Source organism: Petaurus breviceps, unplaced genomic scaffold (genome assembly GCF_028583685.1).
Source record: "Petaurus breviceps papuanus isolate PSGF00001 unplaced genomic scaffold, PetGlider_PUasm1.0 218, whole genome shotgun sequence".
Lineage (NCBI taxonomy): Eukaryota > Metazoa > Chordata > Mammalia > Diprotodontia > Petauridae > Petaurus > Petaurus breviceps.
The window spans coordinates 4105449-4132213 of record NW_027185872.1 but is presented as its reverse complement, the minus strand read 5'-3'; the positions used below and the strand labels follow the sequence as shown (position 1 = coordinate 4132213).

At 43.7% G+C, this 26765-nt stretch overlaps 1 protein-coding gene across 1 annotated transcript in view; it reads right to left on the bottom strand.

Moving 5' to 3' along the window:
• Positions 1 to 26765, bottom strand: part of DGKB (diacylglycerol kinase beta) — a 698074-nt gene that overhangs the window by 4705 nt on the left and 666604 nt on the right. Inside the window, exons 24-25 of the mRNA XM_069094439.1 lie at positions 19329 to 19449; positions 16474 to 16534 (exon numbers count right to left, since the gene is read on the bottom strand). Coding sequence (XP_068950540.1) covers positions 16474 to 16534; positions 19329 to 19449 — 182 coding nt within the window. The remainder of the gene's footprint in view (positions 1 to 16473; positions 16535 to 19328; positions 19450 to 26765) is intronic.

Below are 26765 nucleotides of genomic sequence, written 5' to 3'. Positions count from 1 at the left end.
ATCTATCTATCTATCTATCTATCTATCTATCTATCTATCTATCTATCTATCTATCTATCATCTATCTATCCATCCACGATCTATTGATCTTTCTAGATATATATGTATTTCTCTCTTTTTGCATCCATCCATCTTTCCATCCATCCATCCATCCATCCATCCATCCATCTTTCTTTCTCTGTCTTCCTTCCCTTTCTTTTATTCTCTTCCTTCCTCCCTTCCTCTTTATTTTTTGCCCACATATATGCATATATATTATATGTGTATACATATATTTTACATATTTATGTCTTCATATGATAAGTTGGGTATTATATGTCAGAGTCAGCTAGCATTTCCTAAATGCCTACTATGTGTTAAGCACTGTGCTAAACATATTCAACAAATGAATTGAGAGTGATGATGAAATCCATAGATTTCAGGACTTGGTAGACAGGAAGAGACGTAGATGTCACTCTAGTCCAATCACCTCATTTTATTGATGTTCAACTAGAGGCTCTGAGATGGGGCAGGATATGCTCATGGCCACACAGCCAAGTGATGGCAGAGCTGGGAGTAGCAGCAGTGTCTCTTGACTCCCTAATGTCATTTCCACCACAGCACAAAAGGAAAACTTGCCTGTCTTAGAACCCTCACTCTTAATTTGTGAAAGCTGAAGGAGAGAGCAGCGAGTGCCAGTGCTTCATTCTCAATGGACCGTTAAAATCCCAGCCCAGGAAGTGCAGATGGCCCATGGACTCTCCCTACATGAATTGCTCTATTCTCCACTCAGACCTCAGGGAATTGGAGACAAAGGGCTGCTGATCACACCACAGAACATGGAGAGGCCAAGTGAAGAACACAGCACAGTTTCAGAGTGTGGACAATAAGGAAGTTTTTAAGAGCCCACTCCTCTTGTCTTCATAGACCAAAGAGTAGGAGGTGGCCACACATAGGTTTTCCACTATTTTGATAAGCATGTCCATTTTCCTTCGTGCTGGGTATGAGTCAACCATTACTTTGAATCATCCTTTCTGTGAGTTTCCACCTCCCTAGTGATGCTTCACAATTCCTCCACAGGAAACGGACGCTCAATATCAGCTGTTGACTCGTTTTGACACCTGGCCCTTGAACAGCCCCAACCTGATTCCTCTGAGTCAGTGCCAGCCTTTGTCTCATTTATCTCAACATCTTCAATCTCTTCCTCTTCATTGGTTCATTTACTTCAGTCTATAAATACTTCCGTTATTGTTGTTCAACACTCAGTTTTTCCAACTCTGTGCCACCCCATGGAGCCTATTAGTATGCCAATACTGTCTAGGAGTTTTCTTGGCCAAGATACTAGAGTGGTTTGCCATTTCCTTCTTTAGTGGTTTAAGGCAAGGAGAGGTTAAGTGACTTGCCTAGGGTCACATAGCTAGTAAGTATCTGAAGTCAGATTTGAACTCAGGTCTTCCTGATTCCAGCCCCAGCACTCTATCTGTTGGGCCAACTAGCAGCCTTCAGAAGACACTACTGTGCTTTGTCTTTTAATTTAGGGGAGAAGGCAAGGCAGTTGGGGTTAAATGACTTGTCCAAGGTCATACAGCTAGTAAGTGTTAAGTGTCTGAGGCCATATTTGAACTCAGGTCCTCCTGATTCCAGGGCCGATACTCTATTCACTGTGCCACCTAGCCGCCCCATCTGTCTTTTTAAGACAGCAATTACTGCATCATAATTCTCATATTTAGGTAGTGCTGACCTTGTACCTGGCATCATCCTAAGCACTTTATAATTATTACCTCATTTGATTCCAATTATTACTCCCATTTTACAGTTGAGAAAATTGAGGCAAACAAGGGTTTAAGAATGAATTATTGGGGTGGCCAGGTAGCACAGCAAGTAAGAGCGCTGGCCCCAGAGGCGGGATGACCTGGGATCGAATCCAGGCTCAGATACTTAGCATCCACCTAGAAACACCTGGCCGTGTAACCTTGAGCAAATTACTTAACCCCGATTGCTTAAAAAAAATAATGAACTATTCACATTGTTCTTGAGTTTTCAATAGCCATCTTTTTGCCTTCCATAATGATGCTTAGCTTTGATGGGCAGCTGACTTTTGGGAAGAAAGCCTATGTTTCTCGACAACTGATATATTTCAAAATCTGGTCCTTTCTTGTTTTTGTATAACAAATTTTGAAATTTGCTGTTGTTTTTTTGACACGTGACACTTTTCATCTCTACTGTTTTGCGCGTAAGATCATAGCTTTGTTAGTATAGAATTGAAGCCGTAAATGATGTGTTGAGATATGTTGAACTTGAGACTCTCTTCTCTTGGTATCCTATGCATTTTCTCAATATTTATTCCATCCCCATTGTATAATTCATTTTAGGAACAATCCCACACAGTTTATTTAAATAAGAGTCAGATGATTTACTTTTAATAATTTTGGGGAAGTCTAATAATTTTAATATTCTTTCTTTGGTGCGTATTCTAGATATTTTGCTTTTACCTGAATTCCCTGTAAATCCATTTTCATTTGAGCAATTTTCTGGGTTTACATTTCTTTTCCCCCTCTGCTTTATGACATTCTTTCCTCCAATATAAATAACATATAGTAATATGTATATGATGTGATAATGATAATGATGATGATAGCCAACATTCTTATACTGTTTTCAAGTCTGCAGAACACTTTATCAATACTATCTCATAAGCACCCTGGGAGGTACTCTATTATCCCCAATTTAGAGTTGAGAAAAGTTAGGCAGACAAAAACTAAGTGACTTGCCGATGGTCACCCAGCGGGTAAGTGTTTGAGTCTGGGTCTGAACACAGGTCTTCCTGATTCCATTTCTAGTGACATGGAGTGAAGGAAGCACAATCCAAAGAAAATATACAGACTAGAAAATAAACATTATTAACAGTCACAAAACGTGTGTGAAATGTCAGGGCTACTTGTGTCAATATCCTTCTAAAATTAATAGACATACCTCCTGTATTTGTTAATAACTAGTGAATCACAGGGACAGAGGGTTACAAGAGCAATCATTTGCAATAACTGCTAATTTGGCTTTCTCTTTTTTCTTAATCATATATTTGAGTGCTTATAGATGAAGATTAAGATATGTGTTGTTATAATTAAAAGAAATATAGAGTCGCTCCAGTGGCCACTTTCCCTAGGAGCCCTCCTGAGGTCTTCAAGAACACTGTCAGACTTTTGCCTTTTGGGTACCAGGCACCCCATGATTTAGCATCCAGCCTGATGCTTCTATACATCTTTTGTGACCAGCCAGGAGAGTGTGAGAAGGCAAGAAAAAACACGTTTTACGTAAACTATTCTGGAGTGTGTGTGTGTGTGTGTGTGTGTGTGTGTGTGTGTGTGTGTTCTCGGCACTTTGGGGGATGACAATATCCCCAGTTGCTTCTAGCCATGAATGCCTCAGCATTGAAGGACATGAGTTTTGAGAAGGGCCAGAAGTCAAGGAACGCAATGACCCTTTGAAAATGGCACGACCATGTCACTGGCATGCTTACTTTCTCAACCAATTAGCTGGGCCTAGTACATTGTGTTAACTTCCCCACATCCCCAATTCTGGAAAGTTCTCTGCTCTTCTGGGCAGCGTCTTGCGCTGTGCTTTCGGCTTCTTCCCTGGCCTTCCTGGTAGGGAGATCTGCACCTCACAATCACCTGCTTCTTCTGTGTCCCAACTTTTTCACTCTTTGTAGGGATTTACTGAGAGCAGGCGAAGGTCTAGGGTGGAGGCTTGAAGAATATTCTTTGCAGTGAACAGTGGAGCAAAATTCGGAATTATATGCCTTGATCCATTTCATTTAAATTCAATATCTTAATCGAAAAGCATTTATTAATTGTCTAGTAATTGGCAAACTTTGAGCTAGACTAGTCCTGACTTGGACCACCTAAGATTGTTTTTTTTTTTTAAATCTTGCTACCTAAAATTCGGAATGACTCCAGGCATTTCTGGGTGAGCCTTCTGGGCAATCTGAAAGGAATAACGTATTTTTCATGTATCTAAAGTGGTATGTACAACCAGCAGATGCTGATGAACTGAATTTATAAATTCTCCTTTAACCCCAGAGCTAGCTGTATTTGAGTGGTAAAATAGAACTGTTTTTTTTTTCTGAATCTTTGGGATGGAAAGAACTCCATGAATATCAGATTTCCATGTAATTATAGTCAAGTACTGAATAATTAAACCCAGAAATGTAAGGTCTATAGTGGAAGTAGAAAATTTCAAATTAAAATCATGCCAGTGGGTCAATGTCTAACAGGTCAAAAGAGATTAATGAGAATCAAAGTAATTAAAATATGGCATCCCTTTTCTGTAAGAGGTACTGTTATGCAGAATTCAATCTGTGAAAATCCTGAATTAGAATATGTACGAATATTCTCAATTTTGGTAATAGACCAAACTGCTGTGGGTTGGCATCTTGCAAATCCCCTTTCATCACTTAATCTCTTGGTGAATTTGTGACAGGACAATCAACAGTGCCATGAAGTATGGAATTGACCTTATATGGATAGGCTCAGGGAACTCATTGAGGTTCAATTTCTTTGCTTTAAAAAAATGGACGTTTTATTTTTGTCATCATATGTGTTCATCTCCAACAACAATTTGAAGAACTTTCACATCTTACGCAGCAGAAAAAGGTAAGTTTCCCTTGTGTTTCATTCATTGGAGCACTTGCCAATCATTGAAATTGCCCATCTTGGATTTAGAATAGACTAGCCTTCCCAACTAAAGGATGCTGGGAACCATTTGGTCCCAGGTATGGAGCAGAGCCATATGGCTTTAAGTAGAAAGTGTGAGTTAAACTCTGTAAGCCTAGGACCGCCAAGAAGCTGGGAAATGAAGCACAGATTTGCTCAAGTCCCCTTGCCAGTGCCTTTCACATTCAAGGCCTTATATTCTGGAACTGACATGTCAGTTGCAATTTCTAAGTTTAATGTTAAATTTTTTACCTAACATCAGACTGAGAGAAGTCTTCCATAAGATCTTTTTTCAGTCTTCCAAAAGGAACTTGAGATGTTCACTTGCCAATGGGAGACACAGACAGTTAAATAAGGCACAGTCTTGAAAAATGGCAAGAGGGCTTTACAAAGGACATTAAATTTATGTGAGCATGATGGATGAGACCCTTCTGCATGGACACGACTTTGGACTGTTGATGGGGGTTTCATTTATTTTCACCTAAAGCCTAAGTCACCTTCTGGATGGAAGTTAGTTATGAAGTCTAGTAAACTCTGGGTATTTGGATACTGTATAGAGTTTTCTAGTTAAATCTCATGTAGAGGGGGGAAAGTACTACACTGGGAGTATCTGAGTTCAAATCCCAGTTCTGCCATTTAGTGCCTGAGTGACCCAGGACCTCAGTTTTCTCATGTGGAGAATGAAGGGGTTGGAGCAGATGATATGTAACATGCCCGCATTCTCTAATCCGACACATGAACTCACACATTTACTTTAGTAATCTTTTTCTTGTTGCTAAGTCATTGCATTGTACTTCATTGAAAGTTGATTTGGCATTTTGTCCTCCAGAAATCTTACTTAGCCTGTAATGTATCACATCTACAGTGAAACAGCAATTGATATTTCCCCTAAAAACTCTGAGTAACTGCTTATTCTAGAAGTGCCTTCTGAATCCTCAAAGAGGAAGCATTAAACATTAAATTGTACTGAGGACAATTTCAGTGCCAAGTACATTTCATTATACTCTCATTCCTGTATAATTGGTGATCACGTGATAGCTCTCTATTAACCTGAGTATCTTGTCTGAAAGGTAGTCTGATGAAGTGGGAAGGACCTGGACCTGGAGTGATGACAAGAGGCTGCGTTAAAATCTTGCCTCGTACATTTACTGTGTGAGCAAGAGCAAATTGCATAACTTCTCTAGTCTTGTTTCCTTTCCTTTAAAGGGGGGCTTAGGATTTCTGTTGTATCCAGTGCAAAATGATGTCATGAGGACCCAATCCAATCCCACAAGCACTAATTAAGCACCTATGTTTCATGTGTTTGGCTTAGGGGCTAAGGGATAATACAAGGAATGCACCATGTACATGGAATTTGCTATTGTCAGAGAACCCAAAGACCCTCTTCTACACCCAGGCTGGACAATAGAGCACTTATCATCTTTGGGACAATGTCCTACTTCATTTTACTTTAAAGAACTTGATGTTATTAGGCAAGTCATCAAATGCTTATACCTCAGGTCGGGTACCATTATACAGATGTGAAATCAAGGTAGTGGGAAAATTGTAGAGAGCGGAGAAACCAAGTCTTACATCCTCCTCAGTGTTCCATTTCCCTTGCTCTACCTTGAGGGGAAATTAGGCAGCATGAGGGAGGCCCAGGGATGGGGCAGCCTGTTGCCGGGCTATATGGAGCCAAAGAGGACAAATTAAATCCTTTCTCCATAGAACATCTCAGAAGAACTTAAAACCAGCTTTCATAGCTCCCCTGAGATTTCTCTTTTCCATACTCAACATCCCCAGGGCCATTACTGATCCTGTATGAAGGACTTCCAGGTCCTCATTCTGGTTTCCCTCTTTCAGACACTCTCCAGGTGATCCTCACATCATGGCTCTGGGAATTGAGGAGACAGGAACTTTGGAGGGTCCCAATAAATGGCACCATGAAAAATCAGCAAACCTATAGTTAGCCATTCTGATACTTCAACAAGTGGAAGCGAGTGGTATTTGGAAGGCAGGGAGCCTGACAAACGATGCCAATATCTTTTGGGGGCATGTTGTTGAAGGACTTGGTAGGAGCGGGGAAGTAAGGGCAGGGTTCAGGTGAGGGACTCTTGAAGAAAGAGAAAGCAAGCCAGACCAAAGGATGAGCACAGCATGGTCGTCACTATGGAAACGAGGTTGGCCAAGGCATGGAATATGCCCACAGAGGGCATATTCTTTACACCCGAAATTTTCCATACTGAGGGAAAACTTAGGGTCACTATGCCTTAGCTACAGTTATGGGTGCAATTATATTTCTTACAGTAAACATTTGTCCTTTGAGGTTATAATGAGCTGCATCCCAGTGAAGTGTGGTGTGTCTAACAGTTATGGCTAACAAAAATCCTCTTGGTCCTCTCTTTGCAACTGAAATGTTTTCTAAAATAGAAGAAATGGGCCCAGTAATTAAGAATTAAGGTTCTGTCAAAAACAGTGCTATTCAAGTTCATGTGAAAATATTTAAATCCTCATGTAAGAAATGAGGAACAATAATAAATGAGTCTAATTGTAAACATAACGTTTGGAGTGGGATTTTACATGACAGTTTAAAAAAATTCCTTTAAAATATTATTGTGCGAGATGCAGTCCAATTTACTCAGTTTGGCATTAATTAAGCTCTAATAATGTGCTCTGGTGTCTTTCCTAAGTTGTGGGATCTGTGTCCCTGCCATCCAGGTAGACTCGAGAACATTATGGTGTCATCATAATTTTTAACATAGTAAGGAAATGACAGAGCTGCAAAATTACAATAAATGATTAATGGTATTTTTTTGTGTTTTATACTAATAGGTATCAAGGAGCCTTTAAATTAATAGAGCTGTCAGGCTCCAGCTTGTTCAAGATCCTGCTTTGAACTCAAATGGAAATTGTCTATTCCACAGACACCTGAAGATGACACTCTGGAATCTTTTACATTTTAATTAGAAGGTGCAATTGTTTGGGTCCCCTGTAACCACTGAAAATTAATTGGAAATTAGTCACAACTCATTCTTTTCTCAACTGCCTGAAATCATGGTGAGATGGGTGCATTCCATCCTGGCACCCTTGTCTGGAAGCAGAAAGCACACATGCAGCAAATTGCATTGTCAATTATAAAAAAAAAAACTGCTGGGAAATTAGGAAAAATTATGCACAGGTAAACAAAAATAATTAATGTTCCAAGTAACTGGGGAATGAACCAAAAAATGACCAGCAAAATGCTTCCCAGCAGACTCTGAGTCCATAAAGGCAGAGAGATGGATGCACGGCTGGCAAACTTGCCTTGTAGCAAGACTCTGCAACCAGGGCTACTAACTTCCTATTTAGTTTCCTCACTGCTTCTTTCCTTCCCTCTGCTTGCTGCTCTAGAAAAAAAAATAACATGGCTGGGAAACACAGGGATTTATGGAACTTGGTTTGGGGATGGGGGAGAGCTCTGTGGAGTGAAGGTTCTGGAATGATTGCATGAATTAATTGCTTCTTGGAAGATGAGAGGCAAAGATTATGATTTAGGATCAGAAGAAAACAAAATTAGACTTGTCTCTTGGAAAGGGACCAGCATTGGTGGAAAAACGGGGGTCCAGGCTTGGTGAGGTCCCAGCTGCCTTCAGATCATGCCCTTATCTCCACCATAGATTGCACAGAGCTCTCTCTCTCTCTGCCTCCAATTTCTCTGCCCCTCTAAATTGAGTTGTTTTAGCAGCTTAAGACTCTTGAAAAAACGTGTCTACCAAGGCAGTCAGTGTTACATTAGCAACGCTACATAGGTTGTAATGAGGAGAGAATATTCTTAGCCAATTCTCAAAACTCAGCTTTGTTCTTGCACATTGAAGTGGAGGAAATTTTTAAAAAAAATTATTTCATGATACTTGAAGTTAGAAGTTAATCAGTTCAACGTAGGGGTCTTTGAAAATTCATTACAATTAATGGACCTGTCTGGGAAGAGGTGAGCTCATGGACACAGTACTATCCATCCCTGTTGAGATGAGCTCAGATGAGATTTGTTCCTTCACTAATGATACAAAATATACAACACAAAATCATATTAGGGCCCCACTCAACCAAAGGGCCAACCCAAATGATGCTGAAAAGTCAATAAAAGGAACTGTTTTGGCCAGACCTTGAAAAGCTGGCAAACTTTACCTCCAAAAGAGAAGAGCACCATTTGGAATCTTACTACATATAAACAACTCAAGTTTAGCCCCTCTGGACCAGAGGATGGGGGCAAAACTGGCATCCATTACCCTAACATCATTACACTACGACTGCTGTCGATGTTGTATCGTTGTTGTTACTAGTAGGCAGTTAGAGAGCCTTTAAACCACCTGCTATGTGCCAGGCACTGTGTTAAATGCCGGAGATACAAAAAAGGCAGCAGGCAGAAAAGCCCTTAAGGAGCTCACAGTGTAATGGGGGGAGAACATTCAAACAGCTATGTAGGAACCAAAGATACAGGGTAAATTTGGGGTAGGTGCCGATGTGAGGAACAAATGTTAAGAAGGGTAAGAAAAGGCTTAGAATTTAGATAGGGCTCTAATGTTTACAAAGCACTTTACATATGTTCTCTCAGTTGATGGAAATCAATCAGTCACTTAATAAATATTTATTAAGCACCTACTAAGTGCTAGACACTGGGGAGATAAAAAAAAAAAGAGGCAAAAGACAGCGCAGCCCCAAGGAGTTTGCAGCCTGATGGAGCAGCCCAAATGATACAAACAATTCTGTGCAAACAATTCAGAGGCAGGACAAATTGGAAATGATCTTCAGAATGAAGGCACCAGGACTAAGAGGGGCTGGGAAAAGCTTCCTTTAGAAGGTGAGAATTTAGCTTGGACACGAAGGAAGCCAGGAAGCTGAGGTGAGCAGGGAGAGAATTCCAGGTATGAAGGGCAGCTAGAGGAAGCCCCAGGAGCAGAGAGATGGGATGACTTATTCTGGGGACCAGTGGGGAGCTTAGTGTCACTGGAATGCAGAGCTCATGGGGTGCAAAAAGGCAAAACGTACAAGACTAGAAAGAAAGATGGGTGGGTTATGTATTAAGAACCTACTGTGTGCCAGATGAGGCTATAGACAAAAGTGATGAAAGTCTCTACTTCCAAAGAACTTAGCTTCTATTTGGGGGAGACCCCATGTACATGTGGGAGCATAGATGTAGTATGCACAAAATTAATAAAGGGGAGTTTGGGGGAGGAAGGACACTTAGTGACTGGAAACCAGGAAATGCTTGATGTGAAAGCAAAATCTAGAGAGAAATAAGGAAAAGATTGTTTGAGGCAGAGAGAAATGCAGGGGGTGGCCAATTCAAAAAGAGAGTGTTTTGTATTAGAAAGCATGAAAATGGGAGTTTGGCTGCACTATAGAGTGTCTGAAGAAAAGTGATATACAGCAAGTCTGGAGAGGTAGGTCGGCTCTAGGGACTATGTTGTAAAGAGATTTCAATTCCAAATAGAAGCACTGACCTATCATCTCAGAGCTAAAAGGGGCCACCAGCATTTATTGAGTAGGACTGGGCCATGGCCGGGTCTCTACCTTTATTTAGGTAGATCCCTTTCAGAGATGTGTGGAAGATGGATTGAAAGCGGGAGACTTTAAAGTCAAGGAGGTCACCTGGGATAATACTGCAATAATCCTAATATGAATAACAGCCCTTCTATTAACAACGAGAATAAGAGATGAGAGACAATGAGACCCTGGACTGAGAAGACATTTCCTCTCTATTTACTCATGGGTAAATGAGGAGTGTTGACCAGACGATCTTGGATGTACCTTCTAGCTCTAATTCTATGGACATATGAGAAAGCAAGTAACTTTTTGGTTGAAACGGAGAATACATGAAGGTGAGCAGTAAGGGGTGAGCCTGGAAAGGAAGTTGAAAACTAAGAATAGGCATTGAATGCCAGGTTCAAGCACCCACATGTTACTCAATAGATAATGGGGAACCATTGAAGGCATTTGAGCAAGGAAACAGTGAAAGAAGTGAAAGTCAGGAGCCAGGCAAGGAGTTAGGAGGTTACATTTGCTAGTCCAGTTGAGAGGTGAGGCTAAGGTAGTAGCAGAAGGAGAAAAATATCCTGGGGATAGGACAAAGAGAGCTATTTGGAAGGTCAGAAAGACCAAAATTTGGTAGGAATTTGAATTGAGGGGAGGAAGGAGAAGGTAAGTCCAAAGATGTAGAAGGTAATAATGAAAATAGTGTTGGGTCCCAAGCCTCCCTCCCATGAAAATCACATTTTGTCCTTGGGATATGTCATATACCTGATGCTAAATTTCTCTTTAAGCCTTCTCTGGGTATCACCACTTTGATGACCACTCCCCATGAAAACTGACACTGGGCTTACTGCCAGGGATGGGGATCCAACTGCTTCCAGTGGCCTCTGGCTAGAGTGGGACAAGCTAGTTCATTATAACGGAAAGTCTTCCATTTTAACTACCAGTAGGCTTACCTTAGAATGCTTTTTCAGCATTGCAAGTAAATAAACCAAACCCCTTTCTATATGTCCCAAAGATCAGAGTGTTTTCTCTGATCTCTCCTACTGTCTAAATTTGCCTCTCCTTTATCATGTCTACCTATGGTTTAGCAGCTTCTTACCAAGGTGTTCTATTTTATTACACTTGAGATCCTCATTGTGTCAAAAACATTCTGTTATAAAAATGCACATGGTAGTAGAGGAGGAGGAGGAAAAAGAGGAGGAGGAGGAGGAGGAGGAAGGGGAGAAAGGCAATGCTCTTCTGCACTGTATTCAGAGAACAGAACAGTCAGACAGTAATAGTGACCTAGTTAGGTCTTGTGTGCTTCCAATTCTCTCCCTAGGACATGAGCACTCCTTTGCCTTCCTCTCCCCCACCCCCAGGAGTATTTCCCTTGGCAGGCCAGCAGTATGTTCTGAAAGACGCATCCCAAACCAAACCTTCTCGCCCTGTCATAGCTTTTGCTTCCTGGCCCAGGCTTGCTGTTAGAGCAGAAGGTTAGACAGAGCCAAGGTGCTGTTGTAGTTACTGTATCCCAATTCATATAATCCTGGCTGCCAACATTACACCTGTGTTCCTTAACTCACCACCGTGCATGTCAGAAGCCATCTGTAAGGCTGTATTTCAGCCTCTGCTGAACTCTTCCCCTCAGGCCCCCGAGTGGAATGGAAAGATGGCAGCTCCAGAACAGGAAAGGCATGCTACAAATGGTCCCAATTCCACCACCAACTTTCCATGGGACTTGGGCCAACGCACTTCAACTTCTCTCTTTATCATATGCCTTACTAGTAAATTCTCTGTTCCCAGCAGGTCCCTGCCAGTCTCAGGAGTGCCTGGCAGGTGCACCTTTTCAGACAGCCTGCTCCTAAAGGGCACTTTAGGAGGACACCAGGATATCCCAAGTTAGCTTGTCTATAGCTCTCTAGCTGAGAGAAGCCTTGCTGTGCTCCCATTGGGTGATGCAATCTGGCAGTTGGGGTTTTTGTTCAGGTCTTTCACTCTACAGTGAAGCAGGAAGTGCGCTTGGCTATGCCGGGCTCTGCTAAGACAATCTGTGTGTGACCTTGACCAGCACTGAACCGCATCTGGAAAGTGAAAGCCCTTTGCATCTCTGAAGCTAGCCACCTACTCAAAGGCTCCCACACCGTGACACCAACAAGCCAAGCAGGGGGTTGTGGATCCTTGGAGGTAGGCTCTCTTTTCCCTGTCTTTGTATCCTCAACACTGAGCACAGCGACTAGCAAACAATTGGTGTTTAATAAATGCTTATTGACTGAACTTGTAGAACTCCAAGGATTTAGACAAAACCTAAGTAGCTAAAGAAAAACCTCAGTTAGTTGGACCATTGAGCCCTATTTTGTCCAGCCAAATCTAATTGGTATAAGTGGAAAAGAGGCTCAAAAAATTAATCTCAAAAATAAAAGCTGGAGGGGGAAAGGGCAACGACCCTTTATCTGGACATCTGTAGGATTTGTTTATTTTTTCCTTCTTTTTTGGAGGGGGGAGGGCAGGGCAATTGGGTTAGGTCACACGACTAGTATGTGTTAAGTGTCTGAGGTCAGATTTGAACTCAGGTTCTCCTGACTCCAGGGTCTGTGCTCCATTCACTGTGCCACCTAGCAGACCCATCTGTAGGACTTCTTGTGGAATGATAGCTCAGTCTAAGTCAGCCAACCCAATACTGCCAGTCTCAGTTTCCTAATTTCTACATTGGGCATAATAATCTATATCCCAGGGTGGTAGTGAGGAATAAGTGAGATAATAATTTAAAAGTGCTTAGCACAGTTCCTGCCCCATAGTGGACAGTATATAAGTGAGTTCTTATTCATTAGCACTTATTATATGACAGTAAAGGAAGTCAAAGAAAATATAGGCTGCGTTATGAGAGGCATCATGTCTAGGACAAAAAAGGTGATGGTTTCATTTTACCTTTCTTTTCTAGAGTGTAGTGTTCAGGTCTGGGGGCTTCGTTTTGGGAAATACAATGATAAATAAGGTAGGGTGTGTCCAGCGGAAGACAAGAAGAATGGGGAAGAGCCATCAAATCCTAGTTCATGAAGATGACTTGGAAAAAAATTCTGAATGTTTGGTCTGAAGAGGAGAAGACTTGAGAATGGGGCATGGGAGCTATCATCAAGTCACTAACTATGAAAACAGAAAGCAAAAGTAAGTATATTGATAAGAAGGAAAAAAAAAAGAAAAGGAAAGGAAGGAAGGAAGGAAGGAGGAATGAAGAAGGAAGGAAGAGGGAAGGAAGGAAAGAGAAAGAAAGGAAGAAGGAAAGAAGGAAGAAAGAAAGAATGAAAGAAAAAAAAGGAGGAATCTCCTAGTGCTGAAGATTTATCCTGAATCAAAAGGAATGAATTTGTTGGTAGTAAGAATTGGGTATTTCCCCCCCTCCCCCCTTCGACCATTTTAGGTTCTATGCTCAGGGAGCCACCCAGCTAAAGTATCCACAGAAGCACTTTTACATATACTCAGAGAGATAAAAATGTGGGTGAATTGCTGGCGAAGCAATGATTTGTTTCAGAGAAAAGAGATACCACAGAAAAAGAGGTTTATGACAGTAGAACCTTTGAAAAGGAAGATATCAACAATGGCTGCTCTTTAAAAGGAATACAATTTTTAACGGTGGAGAGGACCTGCCTCAGCTTTTAAAGGACCTAGAGGGGATTCTCCTGTGTCCAAATGTATAGTCAGCCAGCAATCCTTGCTTCTCTGATGTTGGGAAGTTGGGGAGGGACACACATGCCTATGATCCCTTCCCAAAGCCTCCTCTGGGACCTGGGGCACGCCTTCTCCAGGGGCCACAGGTTTTTCCTGAGTACACTGAAGGTGTTGGCCTCTTAGAAGATGAGATATGGAAGCACCTTGGAGAGTGCCTCTGTCAATTTCAGTTTACCCAGCAAAATGACACCGAGGAAGGTGGAAGGATCTGCCCATAGGAGACACTTGAACACAAGGCCGCTGCGTCTGAGATGAGGATTCTTTCTATTATCCGCTTTCTGCCCTCTCTCAGGTTCTTTCCAGCTTAAACAGTCTAAGATTCCTTCTCCTCTCTATCCTTTATATCGCCAAAGAAAAGACAGAAGCCATTGAGCTGAAGGCCACCTAGTTCAAGTCCTTCATTTTACAGATTACATAACTGAGGCTCAGGCATGGTAAGTGTTTTGCCCAAGATTGCAGAGGTAATAAGCATCAAGATAGACTCTCAAGTCAGCTCCTTTGACTCCCGAGTCAGTGCTCTGGACTTAGAAGACTTTGTGAATCAAAGTTGGGGGCTGGGGTAGCAGACTGAAGAGAACCTTCCTTCCCACCCCTCAGCTATTAGTGCCCTTTGAAATGAATCTGGGTTTACTTTGTATATGTTTTGGTATCTGCATTTCTATGTCCACGTTGGTTCCCCCAGTAGAGTGTAAGCCCGCTGAGGACAGGGATCATTTAGCATTGCATCCCCAGCATCCAGCCCAACATCTGGTGCACAGTAGGTGCTCAGTACGTGCTCATTTACTAACTGACTCAATGAATGAAGAGGAACAATAGCACACCCTGGTTAGGAGCCTAAAGAGGATTCTCTGCGTTCCTGCTTTAATAAAACCAAGAAATAGGAAATATCTTCTGTAGGTAGAGTCAGAGACGCCTGGATTCAAAGCCCTCCTCAGAGGCTGCCTAGTTCTGTTTCCCTGGGCAAGGCACTTCATCCCTCTGTGCCTTGGTTTCCTCATCTGTAAAATGGCGAGGCAAGGACTCTGTGGCTGCTGGGGTCACTCAGGTGCTCGTGCTCTAATCCTTGGGGTTTGGAGCAGGCACAGGATTCCCACCGTCCCTCTGGAGCCCACTAGTAACCACAGCCAGGAGCCGGGGTGGGGGTGGGGTACACTTAGTAGGCAGGCTGCCTGGTGGAGGTGGAATCAAAGAGCACTTCAGTGAAAATCACTGTGGAAACTTGAACTCATGGGGCCCTTTTCAGAGTTCGTGACTTTTCCTGTCCCTAAGACTTGAGCTTGATGGATGGCATTATAAAAGGGTCTAGTTTTTAAATTATCATAACTCTCTGGTTTTATTGTCTGAGGAGAGGAATGAGGCTGCTTTGGTTTACTTTTCATTTTACATATTCCACCAGGGAAGAAAAAATGAGGCTGGACTGGCTCTAAAATGGTTTCTAGAGTGGACTTTTAGAATTAGACATCAGCTCAAGTGCATCTCGATTCAGCTGGGAATGCTGGCCGTGCTTTTGTTCTCCTGAGAACTCAAGAGAGTTCCATGGAGAACTTGTTGCTACAAGATTGCTTTAGTTCAGCTCATGTGTTGGAGAAATGCAGAGTCTGTTTTTTTTTCCTGGATTTGGACAAATGAACCCATATACACCTTTCCAGAATGGGAAGATTAATCAAAAGGTACAGGTTTGACCAAGGAGAACAGGCAAAGTGGGGCATATTATGTTTAGAGAGTCCATTAATTGTCCCAAACATTCTAGAAAGATAGGTAACATCTGCTGCAATGGCAGAAGTGATCTGCATTTCACTTCCCATGAAGAGAGGACCAAAACTCGTTGGGGAGGGTGAGGACAGGTGACTGTGAAAAAACTGAGGCAAGTGTTCACAATCTGCACCCATGGGTTGGATGCAGAATTACAACTCCTAATTAGAAGGGATTCCTAGAGATATCCGCAGAAAGCCCATCACTTGAGAGGGGGGCACAGGTGAACTAAATAATTTGTTCAAGGCCAAGGAGAAAAACTTAGGAAGACAGCAGGGATATGAACCCAACGATTCTGAATAGAATATCAGTCACATTTTTACTGCATCACATTTTATCTCTCCACCCAAAGACTACATTTATGCTGACATTGTGTTTTCTACCTATCTGCCTGTTACCCTGTCTAGTGGATAGCTCCCATCGGATGTGTGGTGAAGGGTATGAAATGCTTCCTCTCCCTCCCCTCCCAAATATGTCTCACTGCAGTGGCCCGACTTTTGTGCCTGTTCCTACCCACACATCCCAACAGATCTTGCCCTGGGGGCCGGAATTCCTAGCTCCCACCTCTTTGCTCCCTCCACTTAGCTTTGGACCACTCAGGGTCATCTGCACTCACAGGGAGACACAGAAGGAAGATCTCAGTGGCTGGCGGAAGTTAGAATATCTTTTTTAAACAATTCTATTCATATTTGGCAATGGAGCAAATGAAGGTATCAATTATTCTGAAAACATTTCAAAATAACCTCCTCCCTCCACTCCCCAAATGAGCATGAACAAAGCTGTTAATCCGCGAGAGGAAGAAGACCCCAAACTGCTAAAAACAAGGAGTACTCACAGTACAGGGGGTCTGCATCCATGGCTCCCCATCAATCTGCATCGGCAGGGACTTGCTTGTCCTGGAAGGAGACATTTCATGAGTAACACAAGTATTGGAGAACAACCAAAATCCCAGGCAAGACTTGGGATCAAAAAGACAGATCCAATGCAGGTGGGCAGAGAGGGAACTGGCTGAGTGAAGCCCATGATCTCAATGTCATGAAATCCCTCTGCCAGGGAAAGGAACATGCTAGTAGGTGAGACGCCCTAGGGAATGACCCTTGGTCAGTCTGAAAGGAGCTCTTCGCCAATCTGTGGCTATCATGGTAGCCAGTGACCCTTGAGAAACTTGGTTATGACATGGGAACCTGGGCCCAAGGAGAGAAATTCCCCTGCTGTGGATAGAAGAGGCAGCATGGTAAGGAATGAGAGAGCTGGTATTAATCCAGGAGACCGGCAAGGCATCATTTCTCTGTGCCCTAAGCAGTTTTCTAAGACCAGAAGGGGAAGAGAGGGTACCAGTCTGCAGGGGTAGGGGGAATTTCCTCCTCTGGGCATTCTCTATACCAGTGAAATCATAGGTCCAGTCTCTATGCCATGTATGAGCAGCAAGAATGACAATAAGCCAGGAGAACACTGTACACAATTACAGACACATCGTATCTGTGAGGACTATCTTCGATAGACTGGGCTCCTCTCAGCAATGCAAGGTTATATGACAACTACAAAAGACTCATGCTGGAGAGGGCTGTCCACATCCAGAGAAAGAATTACAGAGTCTGAATGCAGATTGAAGCAAACTTGCTCTCTCTCTGCTTTGTTTTGCTTCTTCTCTCTCATGGTTCACTCCATTGGTTATAAATCTTTACAACTTGACTAATGTTTAATGTAAAGGTATAAGTAGAACCTGTATCAGATTGCATGCCACCAGAGGAGAGGGAGGTGGGGAAAATTTGGAACTCCAAAACTTATGGAACTGAATGTTGAAAACTCAAAGGGAAACAAGAAGACAACAGGGTGGGGATGCAGAGTAGCTTTGTGAGGGCCTGGATGCCAGGGAACAAGGTAAGCTTTTCTCACTTGCCATGGGCAACTCAATTTTGAGCCTCAGTTTCCTCATTTGTACAATGAGGGGTTTGGACTTCAGGGAATATAAGCTTCCTTTCATGTCCAAGGTAGCAATCCTAGCTGCCATTTCTGTAGCTCTTGATGGGGTCTAGAGCAATTCTTGATTGGGATGCTTGATCCTTCCAACAACCCTGGAGCAAATCCATCTTACTCCCAAGAGAACAGAAACTTAGACCTCAGAATTAGTGTCAATTCACACCTCATTTACTCTTTTCTTCTATGAGATGCTGCCTCCAAAATGCAAGGAGCCTATGAGATCAGCTGGAATCCCAGGCCAGGCCAGGCTAGGGAAATTCTTGAGGCACAGCTGCTTATGTACCCACATATACATTTGTTTGCACATGTATGTGTAATGTATATGTGTATATCTATTCACATGTGTGTATATACACATGTGTATATGGCAGGAATAAAACACGCTGAAAATATCTAGGGAATAAAATAATTCTTTCTCTGCTACTAAGGTAAATTAAATCACATTAAATGACATGTCAGTCATGGCATACATAAACACTCACACATTTATATCTACATATATACACACATGTGTGACATTTCTTCCTGTCCTGGCCCCTACCTACATGCATATAACACACTTCTCTCTAATGAGAGATTATCTATGAGGAGATTTAGCATCTGTTGTTAACAGCTCTCTAGGCATGACCTTCTGCAGGATGCCTGTCCCTTGAGAAGGGCAATTTCTGGAGAACTCCATAGTCATTGTTGTCAATGTGCCGATGGGAAAGGAAGGGCCTTTCCATTACAGTTCAGTAAAGGCCCGTTTACGTATCTGTGACATTCTGGGGGCAGCAACAGCATGAGGAGAAAGAGGAGGAGGAGGAGGAGCCTGAAGTATAGTTGGTCATGGTTGACCATTCCTCTTTGAAATGACCCATTTAAATTTATAGCAACCTTTGGGTGAAACATGCTTTTTGGCTAGCTGGGAACCCCGGCATCATGCGTAACAACGTTTCTCTAGCACAAGGTTTTCCACATCGCAAACAACTAATTTAGAAACTTATTTCTGAAAAACAACTCATTTGTAACTGAATGGCACTTCCTGCCTGTTACCTACTTATTTAACTGGGCTTTGGATTTTGTTGTCAACATTGGCTAAAATGATACACTCAAATGGGCAGGAAACCAGCTTATTTAAAGCCCTCTGCCCCTCCTAAGTGGAGATGCCAGGGTTTTTTGCCCTGGCCTTGGTATAAAACCCCAGCCTTTAGTGCAGCCCTTTCATTTTACAAAGGGTGAAACTCTGGTCCAGCAAAGTCAAATGACTTATCCAAGGCCACACAAACAGTAAGTGATAGAGCAGCCTTTAACACCATTTACCCATATTTCATCTTGCTTTAATAATTACAATCAATCAGAAAGCATTTGTTAAGTGCCTACTGTCAGCCAAGTATTGGTGACCTGATGGAGACATGAAAGGAAGCCAACCCAAACCATCAGTGCGACAACAAGAACTCCTTGCTTGATTCCTTTGTTGGCGTTTTGGGAGTGAAGGAAGGATGGGCAGTGGGGAGAGTTGAGTGGGTACCTCTGTGACCAGGAAGGCTCAGTGAGGTCATTAGTGGAGTCACACTTCCCTCTTCCTTGCCCATGATGCAGCCCCTGCTTCCTATCCCGGGATCCTTGTCCTGGGTCATCCAGGAGCATGGACTGGCCAGGGTGGCAGACACTGTCAGACAGCTGCTGAGAACAGGGATCATGACGGCTTAGAAATGAACTGAGAATTACCTGATGACCACAGAGGAGCACTGAGCCAGGCGGCGGCCAGCACTCTTCAGACCAGTGTAGATCTGTCCCATTTCCATGGCACCTTCTAAACCAACGACCTCCAACAGCTGATCACTCAGATCTGAAACAGAAACAAAAACCAAGAAACTTGCCATGAGGTTCCAGTTTGACCCTCCTGGCCCAAGGACATGCCTCCATACTTAAGCATGATGCAGAAGATGAAGGCTAAAAAGGGCTTTCTCTGGCTAAAGGGAAAAATGAGAAGAAAGAACACATCCTCATTCCTTCTGATGACAGCCAGCTTCCCTGAAAGCAGGAGCCGAGGAGGCCTACTTGGCTCAATCACCACTGATCCTCAGGCAAGCCATCCACTAAGCAGCCTGATAATGCCAAGAACATAGACCAGGAGGAGTTTGTAATGTCACAAACAATGCTAGTCACAAAAGAGTGGGAAGAAGAACTGGTGAGGGCTGTGCTCCCTGGGAGGCAAAGGATGTGGGCTCGGCTTCTCTGCCGACTTCTCATCCATGAGCTGTGTCATTGCCTCACCTCACTCTGCCTCAGTTTCCTCCCCTGTAAAATGGGGGTGACCATATGTATGTTCCACAGGGTTGTGATAAGGAATAGACTATACAAACATAATCCTACCTTGTGAAAGGTGTGTGTGTCTGACACATGTATATGTCCCCAAGATTAGAAAATTTGGCAAAAAGCCATGAGTTTCAATGGTAAAAAGGTGAGACAAACATCATCATGAGAGAGGCCCACTTGTGTTGCTTAATTCCTAGAACTAAACCATTCTAATGTCTTTATTTTCGAGGTAAAGAAGCTCATGCCCAGAGAGGGTGAGGGACTCCCCCAAGGTCACAGAGAACAGAAACAGAGACGGTTCCCAGCTTCCTGCTCTGCTGGCACTACCACACTCAGAGAGTGGGTTAAAACCCTCACAGGCTTTTGCCAGGGCCCTGCTTTCTTCCCAGGGAGCCCAACTCAATGCTTGTAGGAAGGAGCAACTCAGAGATCCTTCATAGGCAGGCACCCAGCCATTAAGGAATGCTGCCAGTGAGGATCGGGATTCAGACCATTAATAATACTGATGATGATGGTGAGGATGAATGACAGCTGGCCTGTTCTTGGCATTTTCAGGTTGACAAATTACCTTACTCTCATTACTAGAACTCTTTTCACATTCTATTTTTTTCCCAAAACAAATGTTTAATGTCTGGAAAGTATAATTAGTACCAGCAGGGCATTTACAGATGACTCTTCATTCATTCATTCATTCATTCAATAAGCGTTTATTAACCTCCTCCTATGTACCAAGCACTGTGCTAAGAGCTAAGGATGCCAAAAATATATATAATCATTCTCTAGTCTAGAGGTGTTTACATTCTGTTTGGGGTTGAATATGAACAGAGAGGTAAATGCAAATCTATCCAAGGAAATTCAACCTGATATCCAGTGGAGAGGTTACTAGTACTGGGAATGAAACAGATATGCCTCCTAGGGGAGGGGAAGCTTGAGCTGAACCTTCAAGAATTCTAGGGATCCTAAAAGGTGACAAGCAGAAAGAATGCACACCAGGGATTGGGCAGAGAAGTGCAAAGTCATGGCAGTGGGAAATGGGGTGCCATAAGGAGAAAAAACAGACACGTTTGGATGGAATGTAGAAACTGGGAAGTTCCATGCAATCACCCTCAAAAGGTGAGCTGAAACTGGACTGTGAAAGGCTTTGAATGCCAAACAGAGGGTTGTACTAGAGAAGGCCATCATCATTTCTTTAGCTGGGAGTGCTATCAATGGGGATTTCTGAAAGGGGCTAAGTGGAATATTGCTGAATGAATGAAAGAATAAAATGTCATAAAATTAATTTGAATCCCCATATTGGGAAGAGGGGAAGATTAGGATAACCTCTAAATCCCTTCAAACCCATTTTTTCCACTTGTGTCTGACACCTGGTGACTCCATTTGGGGTTTTCTTGGCAGAGATTCTAGAGTGGTTGGCCATTTCCTTCTCCAGTCATTTGATAGATGAGGAAACTGAGGCAAGCAGGGTTAAGTGACTTACCCAGGGTCAAGCAGCTAGAAGTGTCTGAAGCCAGATTTGAAATCAGGAAGGTGAATCTTCCTGCCTCCAGGCCTGGAGCTCTACCCACTGCACCACCTCATGGCCCTTCTCACTCTAAGATTCTATTATCTGTCTTTCAATAATACAACTGTACTAATACCTATGATGATATTTTAGAGCTAGAAATAGCTTTCTTTCTAGTCTAAATCTCTACTTTTAAAGATTATAACCTCCCCGCAATAAGTTGCCTTTATGAATTCTAGTTCCCCAAACATCTACGTTTCACACCAAGGACTGATCATCAGGTTGTCTGCTGAGTGCCCCTGGCCTCCTGGCTGTATCCTTATCTCCCCTCCAGGGCAGGCCATCTCCCATGCAGGGAGCTCTGTCTCTCTCCTTCATTCTGACTACTGACACCCCCGGCTTCCTTTAAACACTCTCCTTTCTCTGCCCCAGCAGCCATCTCCAATCCCTCTTCATTCTAGAGCTTTCTGTGTTTAATGCCCATTTCTCTTCTATGTAACTTGGCGTGCATATTTGCCTGTTGTCTCTCCTGTCAGACTGAGAGTTCCCTGCGGGCAGGAGCCCTCTTTTGTCTCTTTGTGTGTCCCTGGCACTCAGCACAGAGCCTGGTACATAACATGTGCTTATGCTTATTGGCTGAATGGCATCTCCTATTTGTCCCCTTTTCTTCACTAACACAGCCACAGCCCTATTTCAGGACCTTAGTACCACTTGTCTAGACTATAGCGATGATTTTCTCTTTTTTTGTTCTTTTTGCTTTTTGGAGGGGTTAAGTGACTTGCCCAAGGTCACATGGCTGGTAAGTGTTAAGTGTCTGAGGCCTGATTTGAACTCAGTTCTTTCTGACTCCAGGGTTGGTGATCTATTCCCTGTGTCACCTAACCTCCCCTATAGCAATAGTTTCCACGCTGGTCTCCCTTTAGTTTCTTTTCTCCCCAATCAGTCCTCAAATTGTTGCCAACATCATATTCCTAAAGCACAGTCTGACTGTATCCTCAGCAACTTTCAATGGCTCCCTAGTGCCTCTAAGTTTAGCTTTTAAAGTCTTGTCAACTTTAATGCAGCCTCCCTTTTCTGACTTAATCAATGTTACTCCCTTTTGCATTTTATTGATTTTGTGTGTATTTAAAATCATAGTCATTTCTATCTATATTCTGCACAGTGAGCTTTTGATTGTATAAAAGAAATAAAAAACAATGGATCAAAAGCAACTAATAGAATTATTGTGTATTAAAGTGAATATGGGACATTCTATAGTCCCTCCCTTCTCCAATGAAAGGACACTGCCCCATCTGTACTCCCTAAATAGAAGCTTCAGGGATATTGCACCATGTTGGTTGGTCCTGCAAATGACTCAGATTTGCAGACTATGGGATGTTTGATGAATTGGTCCTCAGCAAAGGATGGCTCCAGTAGGCAGCAGTCATCATTGGCTAATTTGCGAAATGCCTTCAAAGCAGACATGTGCCCAAAGCACACTCTTCTGAAGTAAACCTGTCTCAAAATAATGCGAGATTCCATGCCATCCCTGACCTTTAAAGTTCAAACAGGGCATGAAATAATGGTGTGAAAAAGAAGTGACCTCTTCCCTCCTCCCTGACCCCTATCCCATGCCTCTCTCTGAACTCCATCCTTCAGCCCTCAACGTCCCCCTCCCCGTCATGAGCGTTTGGAGATTCCACCCAGCTCTCCCAGAACTGATTTAGGCTCATTTCTCATGAAGCTTGTTCTGAGTCTCTCATTTAAATTTATGCTGCCAAGAACAGATGGACAGGGAATGGAAACATATTCTTTCAGCTGTAGCCCGCATCAAATGTGCCTCGCTTTGTAGGCTGGCTGTTAGTATCGGTGTCTGTTAGGGAGATGCCAGCCGGAGCACTCCACGTGGGGGCTGTCAGGCCCCCAGATGGGAGCCCATGTGAGACCCAGCAAGCCAGCCAGAGGGGCGGCCAGGCCTTCCTTGCTGCCACTGAGCTGAAGTTAGCTTAGGGAGCCGGTCTTCAGCGAGGCTGAGCAGAGCCTCTGGAGACAAGATGCAGTTGGTCTGTGCGCCCTGACTGTTCCGTGAATCACACAGGGAGTCTGCTACGCCCACACCAGATTGCCACTGTCTAACACCCTCCTTCTCATTTCTTCTTTCTTTTGATTTGCCTTTGTTTTTCTCCCTGCTAAAATGCCAGGAAAATCAATTACCCAGCCTGGTTAATAAGCAATAATGAAGACAGCTCCTTGTGGGTTTACAAAGTTCTAAACTTCTCCATCTTTCTTCAGTCAAATAACACAGAGAACATGAAAGCTTCTGGCAGGAGGACACTCTCTCCTCCCACTCATTGGGTGACCAGGAATTTTTTTTCCCAAATAACAAATTAATATATTCCACACAGATTTCACTGCTGATCACCAGCCACAAACCCTCACTGGGCCATAAACGCAGGGAGAGCCAGCAGTGACTTTGAGTTATGGGGATGTCTCCAAATCTGAACGTATCAACCAATGATAAAGCATGAGGTGCTGTCCAGGGGACAACCTCAGCCCTCCCCAATGTGAAGGTGGTCAAAGCTTCAGCCCTTCTTGCTCCTGGGAGAAGCCAGCCTATGGCAAGCTCCCCATTTCAGTGGAGGGCAGACTGTGCCAATGCCCACTTCAGAAATCCTCCCTAGCTCCTTGTTGCCTATAAAGTCTCTGCTGTTGGGCGCAGCCTGGTCACAAGTCCCCCTGAGCCTGGTTCCAGTGCGCCTTGATTGACCTAATCCACATGCCTGACCTTCAGGCACTTTCTTCTCCAGCCAGAGGGTCTATTTGATGTTCCTGATTCACCTTCCGCCTCCTAGGCCTGGAATCCACCCCTCCTTACGGTCGGTCCCCTCTTAGATCCCTCACACTCACTGAAGGCTCTACTTGGTGTGGCCAGCCACAAAGCCTTTCCAGACAGTCCCAGCTCTGAGATCTCTCTCACTCTCTGTCTCTCTGTCTCTGTCTCTCTGTCTCTGTCTGTCTCTCTCTCTCTCTCTCTCTCTCTCTCTCTCTCTCTCTCTCTCTCTCTCTCTCTCTCTTTCTCTCTCTCACTGCTGGGCTTATCTGTTGTTGTTGCTGAGTCATTCCAATCATGTTCAACTCCTCCTTACCCTCTTTGGGGTTTTCTTGGCATAGTACTGCAGTGGTTTGCCATTTCCATCTCCAGTTCATTCTACAGATGAGGAAACTGAGAAAAACAGGGTGAAGTGACTTGACCAGGGTCACCCAGCTAGTAAGTGTCTCAGGCTGGATTTGAGCAGGGCCGGTGCTGTCCACTATGGCAACACAGCATTGCCTCTGCTGTTTTATGTGTTGCATTTGCCCAGTAGAATAAAAAGCTTTGTGAGGGCGGCAGCTTTCCTCGTCTTTGACCTATACCCTCAGTGCACAGAGTAAGGTTTCGATACGTGGCTATTGCATAGTGTTAGATGAGTTGTAGATCAGACATGGCACCCTAGGAAATGGGTTAATTTCCTGGGTGTTCATTTCAGATATTAGGAAAACCATTAGCCCACTGAGGTCCCCTGGAGGGCCTCCTGGGCCCTGACACCCTGGGCCTGAAGGCACTTGAGCCCTTGGCACTCATGTAGACATCCAGGAGCCAGTCAGGTCTCCATGCAGAAGATTTCCTCAGTTTCTTTCAATGAACTATTGCAGGGATTTAAAGAGTGAATGCATTTGTCTAAGGGTCCCCATTTGTATCAAAAGAGCCCCTAGAGAAAAATAAGATCTGGTCCAGTCCCACCTCCTCAGTCTACAGATCAGATGACTGAGGCCTGGAGGGGAAGGGAGCTACTCAGGCTCAAAGCTCCCCCTGACAGCAAATAGGGGAGCTGAGATTTCCAACCAGATCTTCTGATTCCAAAAGCAATGGTCACCACACGGCCATCAAATGCATTTGAAGGGGAGAGTGACATCACAGACCTAAAATCTGGGTCGTGCTAGAGAGCATGATCTGTGTTCGACTTTGTAAATACCTCCTCACTGGCACAACCCCACGCTTGCCCCTTTCAACACTCCTGCTCACTACATCCAAAATCTCAATGTAGATATTACCACCAGGGGTATCATGGCATTGAACAGATCCCTCCCTCATAATTGTGGGTAGGCAAGAAAATGACTAAGTGAAGCTGAATATATGACACACCTACTGTGTGCCAGGCGCCACGTGGCACACTGTGGGTATAAGCACAGAAGAGAGACAGGGGTACAAAGTGTGGGCTTGGTGTATGACAGGAAGCATTCCCTTAGGACACCCAAGGAGGCGGAGAGTCTAGAACCCAGCAAGCCATGGCTAAATAGGCTTCCCCTGGTGTTTGTATGATAGGGAGAGGAAAACAGGGCAGAGCCTGGGGTGGGGGGGAGTGGGGAGAGCTCCATTGACATTTGCCTTGACCTTGCCCCAAGGCAGAGGAAGGAAGCAGCCGGTCTAGCTGTTTCCTACTTTGACTAATCATCCTTTGTACTTGGTTGCTAGCTCAATTGTTCCTGGCTGTGAGGAGGACCATCTGCAGCCCCTTACTTTTCAGTGCCCAGGAATCCTCAGTTGTTCCATGCCTGTTGTGGCATTTTGGTAATAGAGAACGCTTCCACAGAGAAGTCTTTATTGGATGAGCACTTCTTCATTGGCACTATGGCTTGGCGTTGCCAGTTGGGCAGTCTGAGATAATTTCTCCTCCTGAAACTGTTTTAGCCACCACATTCAATAGAACAGAAGAGGGGGCCTGGCCTATGCAGACTGAGTGTGGGCACAAGCATCTTGTGGAATGTAGCCTAGCATTCAGAGAATGAAAGGCCATGGCATGCTCATGTTGCCTGATTTCTATTATGTAAGAGCCATGTACCCTGGAAATAAGCATTGAGCTGGTCAGATTTGGCCACCACGGAAATGAAAAACTCACATGAAGGAGGTTTGTGTTTCAAAGCACTTACCTGACATTCAATGTAATGATCAGACTGGCCCATCCAGGTGCCACCTCCTCCATGAAAGCTTTCCTGATTACTCCCACTGAAAATGATCTTTCCCCATTCAAGTTTTGGAAGAAGACTCAATGGATCTTTCCAGGACCTCCTCACAATTACCTGCTATTGTGCAGTGTGTGTATTCTATTGAGAACTTCTCATGAGATCAGAAGACATATTCTGGGCTGGTGCCCCGGAGTGTTTCATTTCACTTTTCTCTTACTGCAGAAAATGAGCTGATAACTTATTGGGAAAAGAAGCTTCCTTGCCAGGAGTACTCTGCACCAATGAAATCCCAGACCCAGAACCCAGTCCCATTTTCTCCCTAGATGTAAATAGATGTAAGAGGGACATGATGGGGCCATTTT